The 20,661-nt window shown below is 41.3% G+C and overlaps 1 protein-coding gene across 1 annotated transcript; it reads right to left on the bottom strand.

Annotated features, from left to right (window-relative positions):
- Nucleotides 1–327: 327 nt before the first annotated feature.
- ric8a (RIC8 guanine nucleotide exchange factor A) lies at nucleotides 328–20,064 on the bottom strand (the record flags this gene model as incomplete). The annotated part of the gene is made up of 14 exons (XM_080762209.1): nucleotides 328–472; nucleotides 826–945; nucleotides 2,496–2,640; nucleotides 2,835–2,979; nucleotides 3,373–3,468; nucleotides 4,461–4,611; nucleotides 5,660–5,754; nucleotides 6,939–7,126; nucleotides 8,210–8,309; nucleotides 8,701–8,781; nucleotides 9,323–9,456; nucleotides 11,048–11,258; nucleotides 16,079–16,126; nucleotides 19,975–20,064. 14 exons carry the CDS (start codon nucleotides 20,062–20,064, stop codon nucleotides 328–330), a joined length of 1,749 nt encoding a protein of 582 aa, XP_080618335.1.
- Nucleotides 20,065–20,661: the final 597 nt, after the last annotated feature.

Below are 20,661 nucleotides of genomic sequence, written 5' to 3'. Positions count from 1 at the left end.
GGCCACCCTAATGCCTCAACAAGATGTAACTTTGAACAAGTTGGACCTTGTTACCAGTCAGACCGTATCTTAAGGAATGAATGTCACTGCTGCTATTCACAGGACAGCCAACTACAGTTGGTGCTGCCATTTGTTGTACTTAAAAAATATATATCACAAGGTATCATGTCAAAGTGGTACTCTACTACGGTGTCTAAAACAAATTTCCCCTGTGAGGACAATAAGAGTTGAGAAGTGTTGAGTCTAACTGAGTTTGCGTATTTTCCCGCAGACAGAAAGATCCTGGGTGTTATTTTCAACAGAGAGTTAAATGAACACTCCGGATTTTTACTGTTCATCCTCGTCGTTGTCTGAATGTGGGGGTTCTTCGGGGTTGAGAACAGGATTGTGGGTCATTTTCATCAGGTCCTCTGGCTTCAGCTCTCTCATCTTCCCATCCATACCAAGGGCCATCGGCCGAATCACATGGTTCCTACAGAGAGTGAAAAGGAGTGAGTGAATCATTTTGTTTATTATCATCATCATTGAATACATTTTTTAATTATTACACACACACATTTTGTAAAGTATGTTCAGTTTGTCTGTGCATCAGAGTTATGATTTCACTTGACCTATGTTTTAACTTCAATATTTGGGTGTGGGAGAAAATAAAAACAAAGTGAATAAATGAATCACTGTGTGTGTGTGTGTGTGTGTGTGTGTGTGTGTGTGTGTGTGTGTGTGTGTGTGTGTGTGTGTGTGTGTGTGTGTGTGTGTGTGTGTGTGTGTGTGTGTGTGTGTGTGTGTGCGACTGTGCGTGCGCATGTGCGTGCGTGCATTGTTAACCTGGAGAGTTTATCAAACATGCGGACAAGCTTCATGGCTTCCAGTTCTTTCTGTTCATCTGTCATCCCCTCCATGGGATTGGGCTGGTCCTCTTCTACAATGCCTGTTACCGGGTTTATTCTGCAGAGTCACAGAGAGAGAGAGAGAGAGAAGTGGAGGGACTGCAGTACATGTAGACTAGATTCTCAACCTTTTGAATTTCAAGGATTCTAGTTTGATATACAATAGGCCAGGGGTTCTCAACCCGTGGGTCGCAACCCCTCAGGGGGTCGCCACATTTTATATATATTTATATATATATATATATATATATATATGAATATAAATGAATTACTAAGACAGGTCAGTCACGAGGAGTGACTGACGTGTCTTAGTAATTCATTTTCAATGAGAGGCGAGTGTTTATTTTGGACGCGAGGAGAAGTTGAGGGGTGATTACGCAAGCGGGCTCAGCCCAGTGAAATAGTCGTGCGTGTGCTCGCTTGCCGGAGGCGACTAGACCTGGATTGCGGTGGGCTTTTTTTCACGATGCGCATCCCGCACTCCTCATAAGCACGCTCGTCGCTGATACAGGTGAGAACACCTGGGTCAATCGCTGAAGTTACCTTTAGTTTGGGTAGCAACAACATCTCGGAGGCACATGAACACCCAGCGTTTTCTCATCCTGCCCACCCGAACCTCTGAAGGTAGCCAGCCGAACCCAACAGCTGTCTGTCGTTCTGGTGTGGTATGAAAATTGGGCTTTACAGATACATAGTACTGCCCACTACACCAACGTCTGTTCCATGTCAAATCTACTATAGTAGAGAGTTGTAACTTGTAAGTACATTTCATTTATAGTATGCACATGCATTACTTTTCCACCGGGTCCAACCCCTCAACGGTCCTACGTACCACCTGTTTCTAAATATCACATAATGTAGGAGGCAGAAGGACGTTGTGTTGTTGAAAACGAGCGCTTCCAAACTCATAACATGTCTGCGGTGTATTTTTATGAAACAAAGATTTTGCAGCCAGAAAGAGGATAATTCAAGCTTTCTGTGCAGCTACAGCGTTTAACGTTGTTTAATACAATCAGATAGGACTTTTTCCTGATTGGATGCATTGGCTGTCAAGGCCAGAAAGTAGGGGTTCCCGCAAAACTTCCGGTTACGATGACGTCACGCGCATCGCCATAGATATGACATTCTTTGGCCACAAGCCAAACACCCCCCCCCACACACACAACTAAACAGACTAGGTTTATAGTTACTAGGTTTCCACATTTGCGTGGATTACGTAGAATATCAAACTAACTTCGCCGCTGTGTGTGCGCTAGACGCTTGTGTGTAGTCTGCTGCAAATGGCAGAAAACGCAAGCGGATCATTATAATACAATATAATATAATATAAAATTGCTGCAAAAAGAAACGTACAAATCACGTCGTAGTAAAACATAATAAGGTTGGAAAATCGATCGCAAAAATGGACATGTTTCATTGTAGTGAAAAGTATATGCGTTGGCCGGGAATCGAACCCGGGTCAACTGCTTGGAAGGCAGCTATGCTCACCACTATACCACCAACGCTTATGTTCTACTTCACATCGACACATTAACACACCCACCCACACACACACACACACACACACACACACACACACACACACACACACACACACACACTACTTACTGTGACTTAGCCTCTTTGTACTCTTCCGTCTCTGAGTCTTCATCCTCAGAGTAGATGCCAATGTGTCTGGCGCCCCCTAGCAGTCCCCTGGCAGCCAACAGTCCTGCAGCGTTCCCATAGCCTGTGTACTTAATGAACCTCGCAACTGGAGAGAGGGCACCAGATTTTACACCAGTTATTATTGTAGTGAAACTTAGTAAATACTACCATAGTGCTAACTACTAACATAGTAGTTTTCTTATTCATAAAACAATACCGTAGGAAGAAATGATGAACAGACAGACAGACAGACAGACAGACAGACAGACAGACAGACAGACAGACAGACGTTCTTCTCACCGCTTTCCTTGCAGAGAACAAAAAGGAATTCGGCTGCACAGTTCTTGACATCGGTGTCAATGTGAGTCATCAGACGGACCAGCTTGTTCCTCAGAGTGTGTCCAACCTCTGGCCTGTTGGTCACATCTCGCAGTGGAGGCAAGACCTACAGTGCAGACGCATGCGCACCATCAGCTTTGGACCACCTTGTTCCAGCCAGAGTTTCAACATGGCCATGGATGACCTCATTTGTTCGAATATCTTAGTCAATATCATCTCCCAATTTAGTCGTTATGGCATATATGCCAGTTAATGAATCACATTGCAGTCAGTTTCAAGAGCATTGTTTATTTCATTATCGTCTGCTAAAATGCTGATATTGATCAGCTGACTAGCTGATATTATCAATATTCAAAATGGGATGAGGTTATGAAGTATCATATTGAATACATGCTAAGACTTTGTTCTATCAAACTATATGCTATATAGAATGTGTTGGGTGCCTGCACTACTGTGAACCAGGTCAGACTATATACTCTTCGCCTTAACATCAACTGACCTTTGATCGGAGGAACTTCCTGGTTTCTCTGTGGATCCGAGCACTCTCCGTTAACAGGTTCAGAGATGTGAGGATGGTCTCTTTCAGTTTGTTCCCCTGGGAGACACAGATTAGGAATATTAACACATTCCCTCCCGTTATCGTGAGGCCAGTGCCAGAGAAATGCACAACATATGTAAATAAGAAGAGCCCTCATCCGGACGACCCGGAAGTGATTGCCCTCCATTGTCACGCCAGGCTCGCTCACGGACTATTACTGCAAAGCACGACCTCGAATGAATGTTTAATTAAACTGTAAAAATGGCCCTTTATCTTAATCTGAGCCCTAAAATGCTTTAGATCGCGTATATGCGTGTGTACGAGGAGACGTTGGGTATTCGATGACTACACACCATGGGAGCCACAGGAGGCTAACGATGGATGCTAAAAACGGTGAGAGGAGAGGAGAGGAGAGGAGAGGAGAGGAGAGGAGAGGAGAGGAGAGGAGAGGAGAGGAAGAGAAGTCTCAGCTGTGTTATTGTTTGTCCTCTGCTGTCCTCGGGAGGGTTGTCTCTGCCTTCATAACAACTGTTCTACAAACAACAGCCACAGCACAGCAACCTCTAGAGAACACCATGGGTCTTTAACAGTTACTACAGGCCAGGGGCCACCAAATGTTTGTTTGTCTCTTTTCTTTTTTCAAAATAATTAATTGTCTGAAAATACACATTATGATTAGCAAAGATAATGTGTAAACAAACATATATATTAAAAAAATAAAACATTTAACTGATAGTTTGTCAAACTAATGTATAGCCTATGAAGGCATCAAAGCTGCAGCATCACTTTAGAGGCAACCCCTAGTCACTTAAAAGATAAACCTGCATGTGGAATATCTCTAAGCTAGTCTCAAATCTCTCAATGGTCAACAGACATTGATGAAACAATCAGCTAAATATGGTGAGCTAGCTTTGAAGGCCTCTTATCAAGTTAAGTCTTTGGCCTCAAATACATTGAAAGCACCTAGACAATAAGGACTTGGAGGTGGGCGAAATTATAGCATGAGTCAGTGTAATTTAATTGTTATGATAAAAATATACTGCCCTCACCCGGTCAAGTCTTTTCTCCATGAATTCCAACAGCATGTTGACGGCATCCATGTTGACTCCCATGTACTCAATGGAGCCCTGTTGGACCCTGGGCATCAGCAGCACATCCAGACAGTCCAGAGGAAGGTTACCTAACAGGTTGCATGTGTGACTGACAAGAGAAACAGACCAGAGGAAGGTTACCTAGCAGGTTGCATGTGTGACTGACAAGAGAAACAGTCCAGAGGAAGGTTACCTAGCAGGTTGCATGTGTGACTGACAAGAGAAACAGACCAGAGGAAGGTTACCTAGCAGGTTGCATGTGTGACTGACAAGAGAAACAGACCAGAGGAAGGTTACCTAGCAGGTTGCATGTGTGACTGACAAGAGAAACAGTCCAGAGGAAGGTTACCTAGCAGGTTGCATGTGTGACTGACAAGAGAAACAGACCAGAGGAAGGTTACCTAGCAGGTTGCATGTGTGACTGACAAGAGAAACAGACCAGAGGAAGGTTACCTAGCAGGTTGCATGTGTGACTGACAAGAGAAACAGTCCAGAGGAAGGTTACCTAGCAGGTTGCATGTGTGACTGACAAGAGAAACAGACCAGAGGAAGGTTACCTAGCAGGTTGCATGTGTGACTGACCAGAGAAACAGACCAGAGGAAGGTTACCTAGCAGGTTGCATGTGTGACTGACCAGAGAAACAGACCAGAGGAAGGTTACCTAGCAGGTTGCATGTGTGACTGACCAGAGAAACAGACCAGAGGAAGGTTACCTAGCAGGTTGCATGTGTGACTGACCAGAGAAACAGACATGATGAGAGAGTCAGAGCTGATCTGGTCAACAATGAATTACATTTTTTTATCCCACAATTTTGTAACCCCATTTAGCATGGGGACTGACCCATGCTTCCTTATGCAGGAGGAGTTAAGCTGCTTCTTTTTCACCTGACAGGGGAGAGTTTCCCCGGCGCGGAAGGAACATGTTATTCAGACCAGTTCCTTTCCCTTCCATCAGGCGCCCCAGCTGGCCAGGGGGAGGTAGTTTAGAGACCATGATTACTGCATGTTTTTGTGAGGGTACCCTACCCTAATTGACTGAATGAATAGTGTGTGTGTGTGTGTGTGTGTGTGTGTGTGTGTGTGTGTGTGTGTGTGTGTGTGTGTGTGTGTGTGTGTGTGTGTTTGTGTGTGTGGGGGGGGCACAGGGAAGCTCCAACCTGTGAAATTCTTCTGTGCGTTCATCTCCATCCGCTCTGCTCATCAGACAGTGTCTCAGAATGGCACCCAAATGTCTGTACTCTGCTGCCTCTTCCTGCACACACACACACACACACACACACACACACACACACACACACACACACACACACACACACACACACACACGTAAACTTTAGTAACTTGTTACTTTATAGATTTCTTTATATTATTACAAAACATGCATTCAGGACGGGAACCCCTTTTGGTGTTTTAAGCATTATACTTTAGATATTGAAAAATAGCAGATCTACAAGCTGAGCTTGTAGATCTGCCAAATACAGATAATATACAGCTAAATAAAATCACACCCGTGTGAAGTGAGGGGCGCTTTACCAACCCTTATCATCTTACATCATCGCGATATATCATAACATAACAGGTCTAAATGGGTTAACCATTTTATCCCTATATACTTTGGCTATTTGAAACTAGCTGGTCTACATGCTCACAACAAGTTTATTTGCACTGACACTATGTATGAAGACACTATGCCCTGATTTTCATTACAGAATGATCAAAACTGCCAATGGAGTGCTACAGTGATGACAACTTTTAATGAATACCAGACGACTCACCCCTTTACCAACTCGCCCCCTTTTATATAATCACCAACATGAATTATGTTTGTTATTTACAGCTAGGTAGAGTAGTGGGGCGAGATGGAAAAGGGGCGACCGTACCTGTTACCCTTTTAAGGCCTACCAGGTAGAACCACTTATAACCACCAGATGGTGCTGTTTGACTAAATGATATGTTAATCTCCAACCTGCCACATCATCTGTTGTAGCAGCTCATTGTCAGATAGGACAAGGGCAGAAGCCAGGCTCGTTGGTCTAGGGGTATGATTCTCGCTTAGGGTGCGAGAGGTCCCGGGTTCAAATCCCGGACGAGCCCTAATTTTAACCTCTGGAGGTCAACTCCACCATGGCCCGTATAGCACTTGCCCTAGCCTAGCCCCTTAGATAGCACTTCATACAGACTTATAGCTTGATACGTAGACAGCACTAGAATTGCATTTCATGTAGTCATAGAACTTTATAGTACACATGTATATTGTATAATATATAATATAGTATAGTATGTATAGTTGACATAGATACTCCACTGTTACGTTCTTAGCTTATACATGATTCATGACTCAACTAGAGCGTCTGCTAAATGCCTAAATTGTAAATTGTAAAAACATTTAAGTAGTACATTATTTTACGAAAAACCTATGTTTATCCCAGACAGCACCTCGTCCACTTTGCGCCTGGCTGTGTCGAATGTGATGTTGAACAGTATTTTGAGGATTTCCATGGCCCGTTCCGTCTGCTGTCTGCTGAGCGGGGGTAGCTCTTCAGGAAAAACACCCTCATACCCTTCTCTGGCCGTCTCCAAGGTGTCAGGCCAACACAGACCCAACGTGGCTTCCAGTTGGTTACCTAGGAGGAAATAATGGACACAGAACATGGTGTTGATTTTGACAGCATTTCCTTCTATTTAGTTTTAGTCATAGTCTTAAGATTTTCGTCATATTTTAGTCAACTGAAATGTTTTAGTGTTAGTCTAGTTTTAGTCGACTAAATAAATCTGCAGTTGACTTAGTCGACTAAAATGTGGCATGATGGCATCGTAATGGCTGATTTTACACTTGGTTGCATTCTGAAAATAGCCGATATACAACAAGCTCACAACGTGTTTTGAGCTTGTTGTAGAGTGACTATTTTCACACCTGAGCACAACCAATCGTTTTGTTAACGAAATCTTTTTCTAGTCATCATAGCTTCATTTTGTATTTAGTTTCCATTACCGTCTGTGAAGAAAGGTAGCTGACGAACATTTTTCGTCATAGTTTTAGTCGACAAAATCAACACTGGTTCACAGAACATGAAGTGCCGCTTTGAAATCAGTTTTTATTTTCTAGCTTGTGAAAAGCATACTTCACAATACCGAGCCTGGTTTTAAAGCCGCAAATGTTTTCTTACAGCGCTTTAAAATTACATTGTACATGCTTATGTTATGCTCTTTTTATTTGTTTATTTCTTCAAGTAAAAAACAAACATTATAATTACATGTCATCCAGGAGATTGATATTGTTTACATAGGAAAGTTGTTTCTTAAAGTGGGGTCCGGGGACCCCCAGGGGTCCTTGAGGGAGTTCCAGGGGGTCCCCAGCTAAATGATAGTTTGGAACCAAATCGACCCTTATGGTTCTGTAACACCGCGAGTGTACAAATGGACCCTAACGGGTCCATTTGGTTCCATTTGTACACTCTCAGAGTTAAATTAAGATTGATTTGATATATTTATATTGATTTTTTATAATATAAATTGGGGGTCCCAGAGATAGAAATGGGGGTCCGTAGACTAATGTCCTTGAAATTAAAATGGTTGAGAATCACTGCTAGAGCCGTGAAAATCTTCTCTTATGGGGGTCCCTGGCATATATTTTCTAATGGGGGTCCGCGGGCTGATAAGTGTCAATTTGAGGGTCCTTGACATGAAAAAGTTTGGGAACCACTGACCTAGGAGACTGGTGCCGTGGAGCTCACGGGCCAGCTTAGCCCTGACGTCCACTCTCAAAGCGGTCAGTAGAAAGGTGAGACGCAAGTCAAAGAAACGTACCTAGAGAGAGGGAGAGGGGAGGGGGTTGAGCATTGTAGCAGACTTTTGGTATGGGCACCATCTTGCTGTCTCTTTTGTTAGTTTGTAAACATGACAATTTTAGCTCATTTTAGCATGCTCATTCATTATTCATAACGAACGGCCAGAGATGTTCCATCTGTCCTCTAGAAGATCAGTGGTTCTCAAACCTTTTAATTTCAAAGAAATCTATAACACTAGTTACATGCAGTTAACAGTATTTGGAACCTGCAGTTAACAGTATTTGGAACCAAGGAACCCAGAGGAGAGCCCTTGGACCCCTTTGAGAACCACTGCTGCTCTAGCTGTTATATAGGTCTCTACAACATCCATCCTTCCACACACCTACCTACCTGTCTCTACGCCATCTTACCTCATGGTTCCATGTGGGGTCGTGGCACTGTTTCAGCCTCTCTGCCACACCACTCATCAACTGCAGCTCTGCTGCAATCACCTGGAAAACAGTCAGTCAAACAAACCATTGATCACTTAACAGTATATAGCGTGGTGGAAAGAAACTAAGTACATTTACTTACTTAAGTACAATTTTGAGGTATTTGTACTTTACTTGAGTATTTCCAATTTCCAATACTTTTACTTCTACTTCACTGTCTCCATCTCGGATTCAAATATTGTACTTTTTTTACTACGTTAACCACTTCAGCCCTATATAGATTTCGGCCATTTGCAAATAGCAGATCTACAAGCTCACAATGCATTGCAATGCGACGCCTTGTGAGCTTGTAGATCTGCTAATTTAAAAAAGTAAAATGAGTACTTTCTACTTTTCATACTAACCTACCTATATAGCAGTATTGATACTACTTAACCCATTTTGACCTGAGATCAGATTCTAAAAATGTCTTCTACATTAAAGCATAACATAGTAAGTAAGTAATATCAGTGCTTTTTCCAACACTGGTGCTAAAAACGTTTCTTTCTATGATGATATCAATCTGTATCAGAGCCATAGCGTGTCCTTCTGAGTGACCAACCTGGCCTGTCTCGTTGTGTAGGAGGATGTTACAGATGGACTTCAAGGCCTCCACAATCACTTCCAGGTCAGGGTTTTCCTCCTTCATCAACACATCTATCACTCCCTCTCCTCCTTCCTCTTCTTCTCCTTCCCCTAAGGAGCAGAAAATAAATGAGAATGGATCAAGAAGCAATCTCCTACTATCTTGGACAAAAACATTCTGATCTGGGCCATTGATTAATACGTTCCGTTTCCGTTTTCAGCAGAATTTCATGTATCCACAATTCTGCTTCATGGCCATTACTTTTATTTTTTTTAATATATTTTTTATCCCACAATTTCGTAACCCATTTTCACCCCTGTGTCAATTATCTAATGTGATCCTGGGCTCTCTCTACACACCCTCCGCCAACCTGGGGAGAGCAACGGACTTGAACTCATGCTTCCTTCATGCATGAGTGTCCAAGTCGCTCCTTAACACCTGACAGGGGAGTTTCCCTAGTTGGACGTAACGCGTGGAAGGAACACGTTATTCCAACCAGTTCCTTTCCCCTCCATCAAGCGCCCCGGCTGGCCAGGGGGAGGCAGTTTAGAGACCAGGATTACTGCATGTTTTTTGTGAGGGTACCTACCCTAGGGGACACGGGGAGAACATGCAAACTCCACACAGAAGGGCCCTTTCGTCAACCCCGCTACAGGTATGGGCACTGATGATGTTGACCGGATGGGAACCGCAAGGTTCCCAGTTCAAACCTGGGCTCCCACAGAGTTAGTGTCAAAGTGTTCTTGAGCAAGACTATGAACCCCTAATTGCTCCCGATGTGCAGGTTGGTGCCTTGCATGGTTTCCTCCGGCATCAGTGTGTGAATGTGTGTGCGTGAATGGGTGAATGTAATGCACAATATCTGTAAAGCGCCTTGGATAAAGGCGCTATATAAATTCATCATTTAACTTGTCCTTCAGTTTTGTTGTTTTGACCACAGACAGAGCAGCTCCATTGTAGCAGTCGGGGATTATTATTAACCTTTAGTCAAAGGCAGTGTTAGTACAGATCATAGATTAGATTGTTAGATGTTCACAATGGTATCCTAGGTAACGGTATCTTGAGTTTAATTACCAGGTTTGATATTTACCTGGTATCCTAGTTTCTCTTTGCACTTGACCATAACTTCCCCAGTGATGTAAATGTAATGAGTCCCAGGATGTATTTTAGATGAGTCCCAGGGACATTTTTTGAGTCCCACTTCAACGAGGTTAGGAGTTATGACTCCTATGACGCCATTTTCCCCAAATTGCAGCATTTAACTCCCATATTCAGAAATTATTATTATAACTAAAGCTATCAAAATAAACTAGAATAAAAAACAGTACAGTAGTACAGTAGTGCATCCCGTGTTGTATTGGTAATTATATCTTTGGGGGGACGCTATTTTAATAACATCACGACACGCATGTCGCTTAACACGGTAACACCTACAGTACACTACAGGAGTTAGCAAGTAACCCAATGGACCCTTGATATGCATACAGGCTTATTCCTATGTTAATTCACACTGGTCTGACACTTGGCAGCCTTTGTAAACTTTTGTTGAGGTGTGAATTTGCTTTTAATCGATGCATGTGTGTGCACGCCTGCTCCTGAAAAATCTTTGGTGTGGTGTGGTGTGGTGCACTGACCAATACAACACTGCCTGTTGGATGATATTAAAGTCATCAATGACGATGCCTTGTCTCCACGAATTACCTTGCACTTCCCCTGGCTGATTGTGGGTGGCTGCAGTATTGACCACCGCAATACCAGCGTAGCGGGAAAGGGTCGCCATGGCCGAGCGGGTGATGAATGGTTGCAGTGAGTGTTTGTCTCTGGAGAGGATGCGTACGGTCTCTAAACAGGCCAGCTGACAGGAAGGCTGCAGCTCTCTGTTCAGGAAGCCAAGAACCAGCTCCCCCAGATGCTGCACAGGGTGACAATATCTGATTAAGACTCATTAGCACTAGTACATTAATTAGATATGATCTAAGACACACGGACACGCACGCAGGCACGCACTCACACAGGCACGCACACTCGCCCACACACACACACACACACACACACACACACACACACCGTATTTTCAAATGTCACAGAAGTCCTTCATATTTCACGGACAGCACACGGGCATAGTATCAATCTACTACTGTATATCATTCTAATTCATTGCCGCAGGTATTACTAATTTGGTATAAAACCCTTCTTCAGAGTGCGGTTTACAAGGCCATACACCGTATAATCATCAGTGTTCATTTTAACTCAGAGAATGCAAATGAAACCAAATGGGTCCATTTTGTTACATTTTGTACAATCTCAAAGACATACTGACAAATTCTTTCCTGCTTTTTATGGTGTGGTTCCCGGGGTGGAGCCGTCTGTGTGTGTGTGTGTGTGTGTGTGTGTGTGTGTGTGTGTGTGTGTGTGTGTGTGTGTGTGTGTGTGATTATAGGGATGTTGTGTGTGTTGTGTTGTGTGTGTGTGTGTGTGCCTGCTGTTTGTGCGTATCTGTGTGTCTGATAGAATGAATATTAAATATGAATTAAAAAAAAATAAACTGTCTGGGGTGCACTCCTGTATGTATTGTCCTGAATGTATGCATTGACCTGAGCAAAACAATTTTCCCTTGTGGATAATAAAGACATCGAATCTAATCTAATCTAAACCTAAATAGTAAGTAGACATTAAAATGACCCCATAAGTATTTTAAAGTGAAGACATTTAAAAAAAGAAAAAAGAAGAAGAAACCCTATTTATTTATTTGACAGACAAATGCTCATTAATCAACACGCCATTTTTCAAATTAATGTAAATGGGCCAGAGTTAGCCAGAATCAAATTTTCCTCTGTAGTCCCTGAGCAGGCCCTAAAAAGTGATGATAAAACTATCCATATAAAACAGATCCAATACAATACAATACAAGGACAAATAAACATGGTACAGGGGACAGAACAACCACAGTGTTATGTGAGAAGTGACTATAAGCAGATTAAGCACTTTTGCTATACTATTTTAGAAAAATATGCAGCATAAAGCAATGTACTGTATAGGACAAAGACAAATCGGGTAGGCCTAATTCTGCGTTCAGACGGGCAGATGCAAAGATACCAGAAACCAGAACTTAAAGAGCATTAGCCATTGCAATTAATCACAGGCCTATGCCTGTGACAGTGATAGAGACAACACAAATGTATTTGTTATTATCAAGCAGCTGTTGCACACGCCCATGCACACGCACACACCCACTCACAAATGCCTACAAACCGCCATTCTGTTTTAGTCCTCTTCTTTTTCATTAGTCATTTTCCTAAAAAAGTCCTTTAATAAAGTTAAAAAGCAGTACTATATAATGTTTTTTTTAATGAATACAATATTTGAATACAAAGCCAAGTGATACGTCTAGTTTTAGGTTATGGTGGTGATGGTTATTATGGTGGTGATCTTGTATATTAATTTAACTCTGGCTTGATCTAATAAATATATGTGTCTTCTAATTTCATCTTGTTGTGTTGTTGATCATTTGCCGCCTGCAGACACTGTGGTCTTCTAAGCTGTCTTGCATAAGACTTCCCTATAGGCTGTGTGTACAGTACATGTGCTGTCTGTGGGGTCAGCAGGCTGTGTCTTACATAATGATAACATGCAGTGACAGACAACTAGTCTAAGCTGAGCCTTTGGCACCTTCCTGGGCATGAGACTCTCAGCTCTGAATTGGTTGACCTTTTGCCTCTGAATGTTAAGGTCTGATTCTGTTAAGGTCTGATACTGTGTCATATTACAGTGTCTTTATCCTACAGTGTTTATGCGAGCTTATATAATGTTATGTTATAATCATGAGTTGCCCATGTCTGTGTACTTGAACTTGAGATACCGAAGGAATACTTCAACCGGATTATCACACACCACCCAGCCTGCACACACTACCTGTCTGTCAAACCAGACGAGGGTCCAGTACTTAGAGTTTACAACAATATAGAGCATCGCAGTCCCGCCCCCTTTCATGACGACGACAGACCTGGAAAAGCATTTCCCAATATGCATTTCTCCCATAGATGTTTCAAAAAGTATGTATTTAAACTAGACATTTTAAGCCTCGCACTCTATAGCCAAATGGTGTTGCTTAAATTTGGAAAGTAATTAGCAAAGCTGTGGGGATTAGCTGCAGGGATAATAAAGTACTCTCATCTCATTTCATCTCATCTCTCAAAGTTGCTAATTCTAATTGGTTAAATCGTCTGCTAGAATTTGAACCTAGAACTGCATGGCAAACAACTTGGCAAAAATGACATGGTTCATTCCAAAAAGTAATAAACCAGCAGCGACGGCATAGCAAGACATCAGTAGACGCGGTGCTGGGTGGTCTCCAATACTGGTAATACTGGCCCTCCATGGATGAATATTACTATCATAACTGATTGAATTATCAGTATTGTTTTTTAAGTGATATACTGTATGTATGACGATAAAAGATTAAATTAGACCTACATCTACTGTGTGTTGTGTGTGTGTGTGTGTGTGTGTGTGTGTGTGTGTGTGTGTGTGTGTGTGTGTGTGTCAGGATCTGCCTTCCGTGTGTTGTATTTGGTGTTCCTGAATCTCATTTTGAAGTGATGCTTTTGTGTTTCCTTTTGTAGTAGTTTCCTGCCTTGTCTCACCTTCCCTGATTTTTGTGCTTATTTAAGCCCTGTGTTCAGTTTCAGTGTGTGTGTGTGTGTGTGTGTGTGTGTGTGTGTGTGTGTGTGTGTGTGTGTGTGTGTGTGTGTGTGTGCCCGTGTGCCGACATACCAACCATAACAACAACCATCACCAGCTACGGTGGAAAGGCCATGTCATGCGGATGCCTAAACCATCGCCTTCCTAAACAATGCTGTATGGCCAGCTAATGGAAGGAAAACGCACCCAAGGAGGGCAGAAAAAGAGGTTTAAAGATAACCTCAAGACCCATCTGCGAACCTGTCGCTTCAGCCTCAAAACCTGGGAGGAGGCTGTCCTCCAGAGAGATCTATGACGCAGGATGGTGCATGACGGAAGAGCACAGACCTCCACCATGCCGCCGAAGCAAAAAGGCAACAGCGAAACCAGAGATCCACCTCCAAAACAGCTCCTCACACCACCACCACCCCCATGACTACCATTCATTATAGGCACCCACTGCAATAGGGACAGTGGATCAAGAGTCGGACTCTTCCAGCACCTGAAGACCCACAGATGACCAGACACACCGACAGGAGGACAATCATACTCGCTTCGAGTGAACGCCGATGATGGTGTGTGTGTGTGTGTGTGTGTGTGTGTGTGTGTGTGTGTGTGTGTGTGTGTCAAACAATGATAAAACATGAATGTATTCATGCATTGATCCTTCCATCCAATTGCTAATGCTTTCTTGGAAAGATGTTATTATTTCAGTTCTATCAAGAACATCTTTCACTACCGATGATAGATTACTATCACAAACTGATTAACTTTTTAACCAATAATATATATACTTGAAACATTTTTTTAAGTTGTTCATTTTGAACTGATTGATTAGAAAGTGAATTGCACTATTTCTACTGACAGAAGCCCAGACTGTAGTTTACTTTATGTCTCCATTTACTTGAATACAAGTAGAGCCAGACAAACCCTTATTGGCTAATACTGTAATAATAAGAATAATAGTAAACTCAATAAACTTGAGTTTTGATTTTAGCAGAGGCCACACCAAAATGACCATCCCCCTCCTGTACACCAGTCCTAATATTTTGCTATAGCTATTCAGATCATACATAACTCCCCAGTCATCAGATTGCACTGGATAGTGAGTGTGAAACTGTATGATAAAGTAGGGCATTCATTTTTATGAAAAAACATAAAAAGTTGAAATATGGATATACAAGGTTTCTGCCTGACAATATGATGCAGCAGCATATCTTCTCCCCGGGTTCCATTATCTGACCTACATATTGTGCACAGTATACTGTATATGCTCTCATTGTGGTGTGGTCTCTTACTCGTGAATAGAATTGGCCAAATAACCAATAAGGACAACCATGTGTTAAGATAGACTGTGGGCTCTGTTTCTCTAGTCTACAGTGTTCTACAACACGGGACTAGACTGTGGGCTCTGTTTCTCTAGTCTACAGTGTTCTAATCTAAAAACACAGGACTGACAGCTTGTCAAACCGATACCTCTTGAAATTTCCCTTCCTAAAGCCCCAAGCATGCAGACACAGGGAGAGAAAGAGAATAAAGAGAGAGAAAAAATGTTAAATAAGAGAGCGTTCTATTTCATTGTTACAGTACGTGTGAAGTTATTGTAGGTAAGACTTAAGACTTGTACAGTAGGTCAATGTTAATTACGGACGTCCAAGCCTCCCCACATAATACTGCTGTCAGTATCACTGCAGTAACACATTTTTAAAACATCCCGCCAATCTACGTCAAAATTGTCATGGTAGGCCTATGTGAAACACATATTTGACTTGAGCATGTTGCTAGATAAATATAATTGTAGTATCTTAGTATAATAGAACTGTTTGGACGTAGGTTTCGTAAAAAATAACTTATGTGTCTTCAATGCTGCACTAACGCTGACAGCCGCAGCATAGTATTAAAGGTCAATAATAATGGAGGTCCTTTACAGAATAATAAAACTTTTTTTTTTCCTGACCAACCATCATAACAAGCATCCATCCACCCATCCATCCATCCATCCATAAATCCATTCATCATTAAATGTCTGAAAGTGAAGAACGTTATCATTACCTGTCTGTAAGCCGACTGGTCTGTGCTGAATGTGAAGCATTGGCTCTTCTGCAGATTGGAAGGTGAAGTGCGGGTGGGGGTGGATGGGTGACAAAATAAGATGAGCAAGAGAAAGGAAAAGTGAGGTAAAAGAAAATGGAAGGAGGGATAGAGGAGAGGGGAGAAGAGGGAACAAAGGTAAACTGTTAGAAACCAGGAGGATGTGACAATGACTGTGGTCATAAAGTAAAATAGCCTAATATATTTATTACAGCGCGCGCACACACACACACACACACACACACACACACACACACACACACACACACTTAGCATACAATCTGAGAACCAATCGTCAAGTGAGGGGTGCTCAATAATGCAAGACTCAAGTTCAAAAAGAGTATAAAAATAAAAGATTTGCGCACACAAAATGAATGCTCCCAAATTTCATACCGATGAAGTAAACTATATTTGGGAGCATTCATTTGGTGTGCAGACTTTTATATTCTTATAATCTAAGACTCAACATATTGCGTATATTATAAGAACAGATATTCTTATGCAGATATTAAACCATGCATGCACTGCAGACAGGACATGCCACGCTTATAGTGTCTCTCTGGAATCTGGGAGCTCTTTAGAAAAGGCTTTGAGTGAGCCATGACAACGCTATTTGTGCATCAAAGTAACTAATCCTATTGCCTCCAGGCTCAATTCTCACCCATGCAGCCAAACACACACACACACACACACACACACACACACACGGATCAGTAGGCAGAGCTGCAGTAGTGAAGCTACTACTGTATACTGTACATTAAACTGTACCACCTCTTCTAATATTTTTTAACTTAATTTGTTCTGTTAAGCTCAGTAATTATACTTTTTCTATACTTGAAGCACATTTTAACCATGGTTAATGGTTAACAAATTTATATTCGTAAACAACTGTGCACAGTTGTTTACGAATATTAATTTGTCAGTTATCCATCTGCTATCATCAATGTCATGTATGTTACTGTAATAAAGGATTTAATGCTTCATGTAGATCCAGAAAACAAATAGAGTTCCTAGTTTCCCCACACATTGGATGTTATCAAAAGTTGGATATTAGTGGAAGATAACATTTTCATGTGCTTTTAAGTGCTGATGGCCAGATAACCATGAGCAGGCTCCCAATGTCATCCACACAGACTTCTACAAAAGACAAAAGTCTAAAAAACTATCAAAATATAACCAAACTGATTGAACCATTGCATGGAAAACACTTCACAAATTATGCGAGTGGGTTACTAGCTACATTTCGATTTTATAGGCTATGTGGACTTGCTGCTATAGGCCTATTTGTCACAATGTTAGAAGTTTTAGTTTAGTTTTTTATCAGTTTCAACGAAAGTTTGCGCGTGCGCGTGTGTGTGTGAGTGTATGCGCGCCCGCACACATTGTGTGTTCTGTGTGTTATTGTTGTCATTTCTCTGCCAGCCTACCTTTGGAAGATAGGAATGTATGCTATGATATGGGGTAAAGTATAGTTATTAATAACTATGAGCCTAGCCTCGAACCAAAGATACAGTATAGGCCAGGGTATGGGAAATGTACATTTCCCATTCACTTTTCCAGGCATAACAGTAATTTGTCCGGAGCACAAGCACACACAAATACATTTTAAATCAACCAACTGTAAGTCGGTTTTGGTGAATACACTTTTGAATATTAGACTTAATAGCCCTATAATGTCTGTGATCTTAAATACATTTCATGTATTCCAAATACAGATAGATCGGTCCTATCCGTTAGCAGACTGACCTCGTCAGCATTTAATCTTGTATTTGGAATAAATTAAGTATAATGGTCAGTAGCCGTTTAAAATAAATAAATAAGTGACATAGGTTAGTTTTTCTCATTGAAAGTAAAGACACAAGCTACAGAATAACGTTTTCCTGAAACGTTATATGTTGCATATGGAGTATGGACAACAATATTGGAAAGGTGATTATTAGGAAAGCCAGACAATAATGTCAGACAATATTGTTGGCTGCTAGGAGCATCACAGAAAAAGTGAAACAAAGAAAATTAATTTTAATGCACTTAATTGATTAAGAAAGATTTATTAGTTTTTCCAGACAACAAGACAAGCATTAATGTCAAGCCCCTGTAGGCTGTTAAAATTAAGAAAATGCCAGCATATATATGTCCTTTTCACATGATTTTATTTACCTCTGATGAGAGTGGACAACGTACGTGTTTCGGCCTGGTTGGCCTTCCTCAGCGTTGTCAACGCAGAGGTAAATAAAATCATGTGAAAAGGACATATAATGAGTGCTGGAATTTTCTTCATTTCAACATGTTTTTTCGAGCCTTGTCCCTAGAAGGATTTTGTTCTAACCTGGAGTGCTTCGGGTTGTCTGCTTCGGCAGTTTTTTCTCTGTTAAATGTTAAAATCCTACTACATGGATTGGGCCATTTATTTTTATAGAGGGTATGCGCGTGACATCATCATCATACCCAGAAGTTATGAGTGGTAAAACAAAACGACTTTCTGGCCTTGACAGCTCATAAATCCATAAATCTGATTGCATTAAACAACGTTAAACTCACTTTGCCACTCGATTTGCCACTCACTTTATGCATTCGCATACGCTCTATAGTCAAAATTCTGTGTACAGAAAAGAGACAGACAATCTGAGAGTAGTCTAGGCCAGTGGTGCTCATATAGTGGGGTCCAGCAGGGAGGGACCCACAGGGGTCCTTGAGGGGGTTCCCAGCTAATGATTTGACCAAATGGACCATTACAGGTAGCCTATAAGTAGCGGTTCCCAAACTCTTTGGCCCCCCCTGGCCCTGTTACCTCCCAACCTAGCCGACGCACCCCCCAGATGGAAAGGAAATATATGAACATATTTTTTTATATGCAACATATAGCCTATATGTTATGTGACATATTATTATTCTAAATTGACGGCCTGCAGATATGTCTCTACAATACATTTCGTTGAGATTAATCTACTAAAGAATTTTCAAAAAAACACCATAAAAAAGGTATAGTAGGTGTTTGTTGGTACAATGTAACAGACATAAACATAAACATTTGCTGAGTTAAGAGTAAACCCAGAGGTGGAAAAAGTACTCAAATGTTTTACTTTATATATATCAATACTGCAATGTAGAAATACTCTGACTGTTACAAGTTTCTAAATGTATGAAAATCATTTGAAATGTACTTTTAAAATAATTGTAGTGGATTGTACTGGTAGCCTACAAAAGTACATCTGAGATGTAGTGGGGTTAGAAGGAAAAGTATTAACAAAAATACTCACTGCAGTGACGTAAAAGTACCTCAAAATTGTACTTATATACCACTAATTTTCAACATTTTACTATGTCATTTAATATACCTTAGAGCTGTTATGAAATAATAGTAAAAACTGGAGACTAGAACTGGAGGTCTGAAAACACCATTAACATGGTGAAGTACATCTTGATGACATCATCAAGATGTACTTCACAATTTTTTACATTTTCACATTTTTTTACATTTTTACAAAATGTTGAAAATGAGTGGAATTCCCCTTTAAGTACAGTTCTTGAGTAAATGTACTTAGTTACTTTACTGTCTAGTGTCCTACTACTATGGTTAAGACAGAACCAATCGACCTATATCATTCAGAATCTGATTAATGCACATTGCACATTTCAAAATCACATGCTTGAGGCTTTAATCAAATTCATTCATCTTCATTAAACAGAATGGAGAATGTACATACTTCTCCTGAAATCAGGCCTATATATTGAAACATGGTGACACTAGGATTCATATGAAATATAATTGTATACGATAGTACTTTTTCAATATATTTTTACAGTAATTGAAATGGAAACGGATCGACGTGATGGATGACACAGTGGTGATGTTTTACCTCCTTGTTATAAGACTGTAGGGCGATCAAAGCAGCGTCTTGGTCCCCTGTCTCCATTTGGTCTATGATGGCATTTAAATCCATTTTCATCGCTGTTGTTATAGTGTCCCTCTTCCCCTCAATAATGTAAAACACGGATGATGCTCACCCAGTATGACACACGCACTGACTGTCGATGTATGTACTGTATGCTCTCCTCCTGTGTTATCCTTGAAACTCTCAAGCTGCTGTAGTAGGGATGATCATGATGCGATTAGCGGCGAGGATTTGTGCAGAGAGATTTACCTACCGAACCGCAAAGCACTCTGGGACATGTAGTTATTACCACGCATCACACATCCATGATCCATTCACATCTGCTTCACGCTTTAGTCTTAAGCGAGGCCGAGGGCGCAAGTTAACTTCCTACAAACTAGTACAACCTACACGAAACGAACGGTAAACACATTAAGGTTCTGTAAATGTTTAGGCTTATGCTTACGCCAAACCTTTTTGGCTTTCAGCATTAAAATGTGTTGTATGCTGTTGAGTGAACTGTGTAGCCTACATCTGTCGATTTGCCAATGAGGGGCCAACAGACCTGTTGTTGAGCGAAATTAACGTAGGCTAAATTAATGTTATGTCGTCAGTCCTGATGACTCCTGAATGTACTAGAGAAGCTTATGGGTATGGCCTCAGAACTCAGAA

This window comes from Protomyctophum bolini (genome assembly GCF_963924005.1).
Source record: "Protomyctophum bolini genome assembly, chromosome: 4".
NCBI lineage: Eukaryota > Metazoa > Chordata > Actinopteri > Myctophiformes > Myctophidae > Protomyctophum > Protomyctophum bolini.
This window is presented reverse-complemented; position numbering and strand designations above follow the sequence as displayed.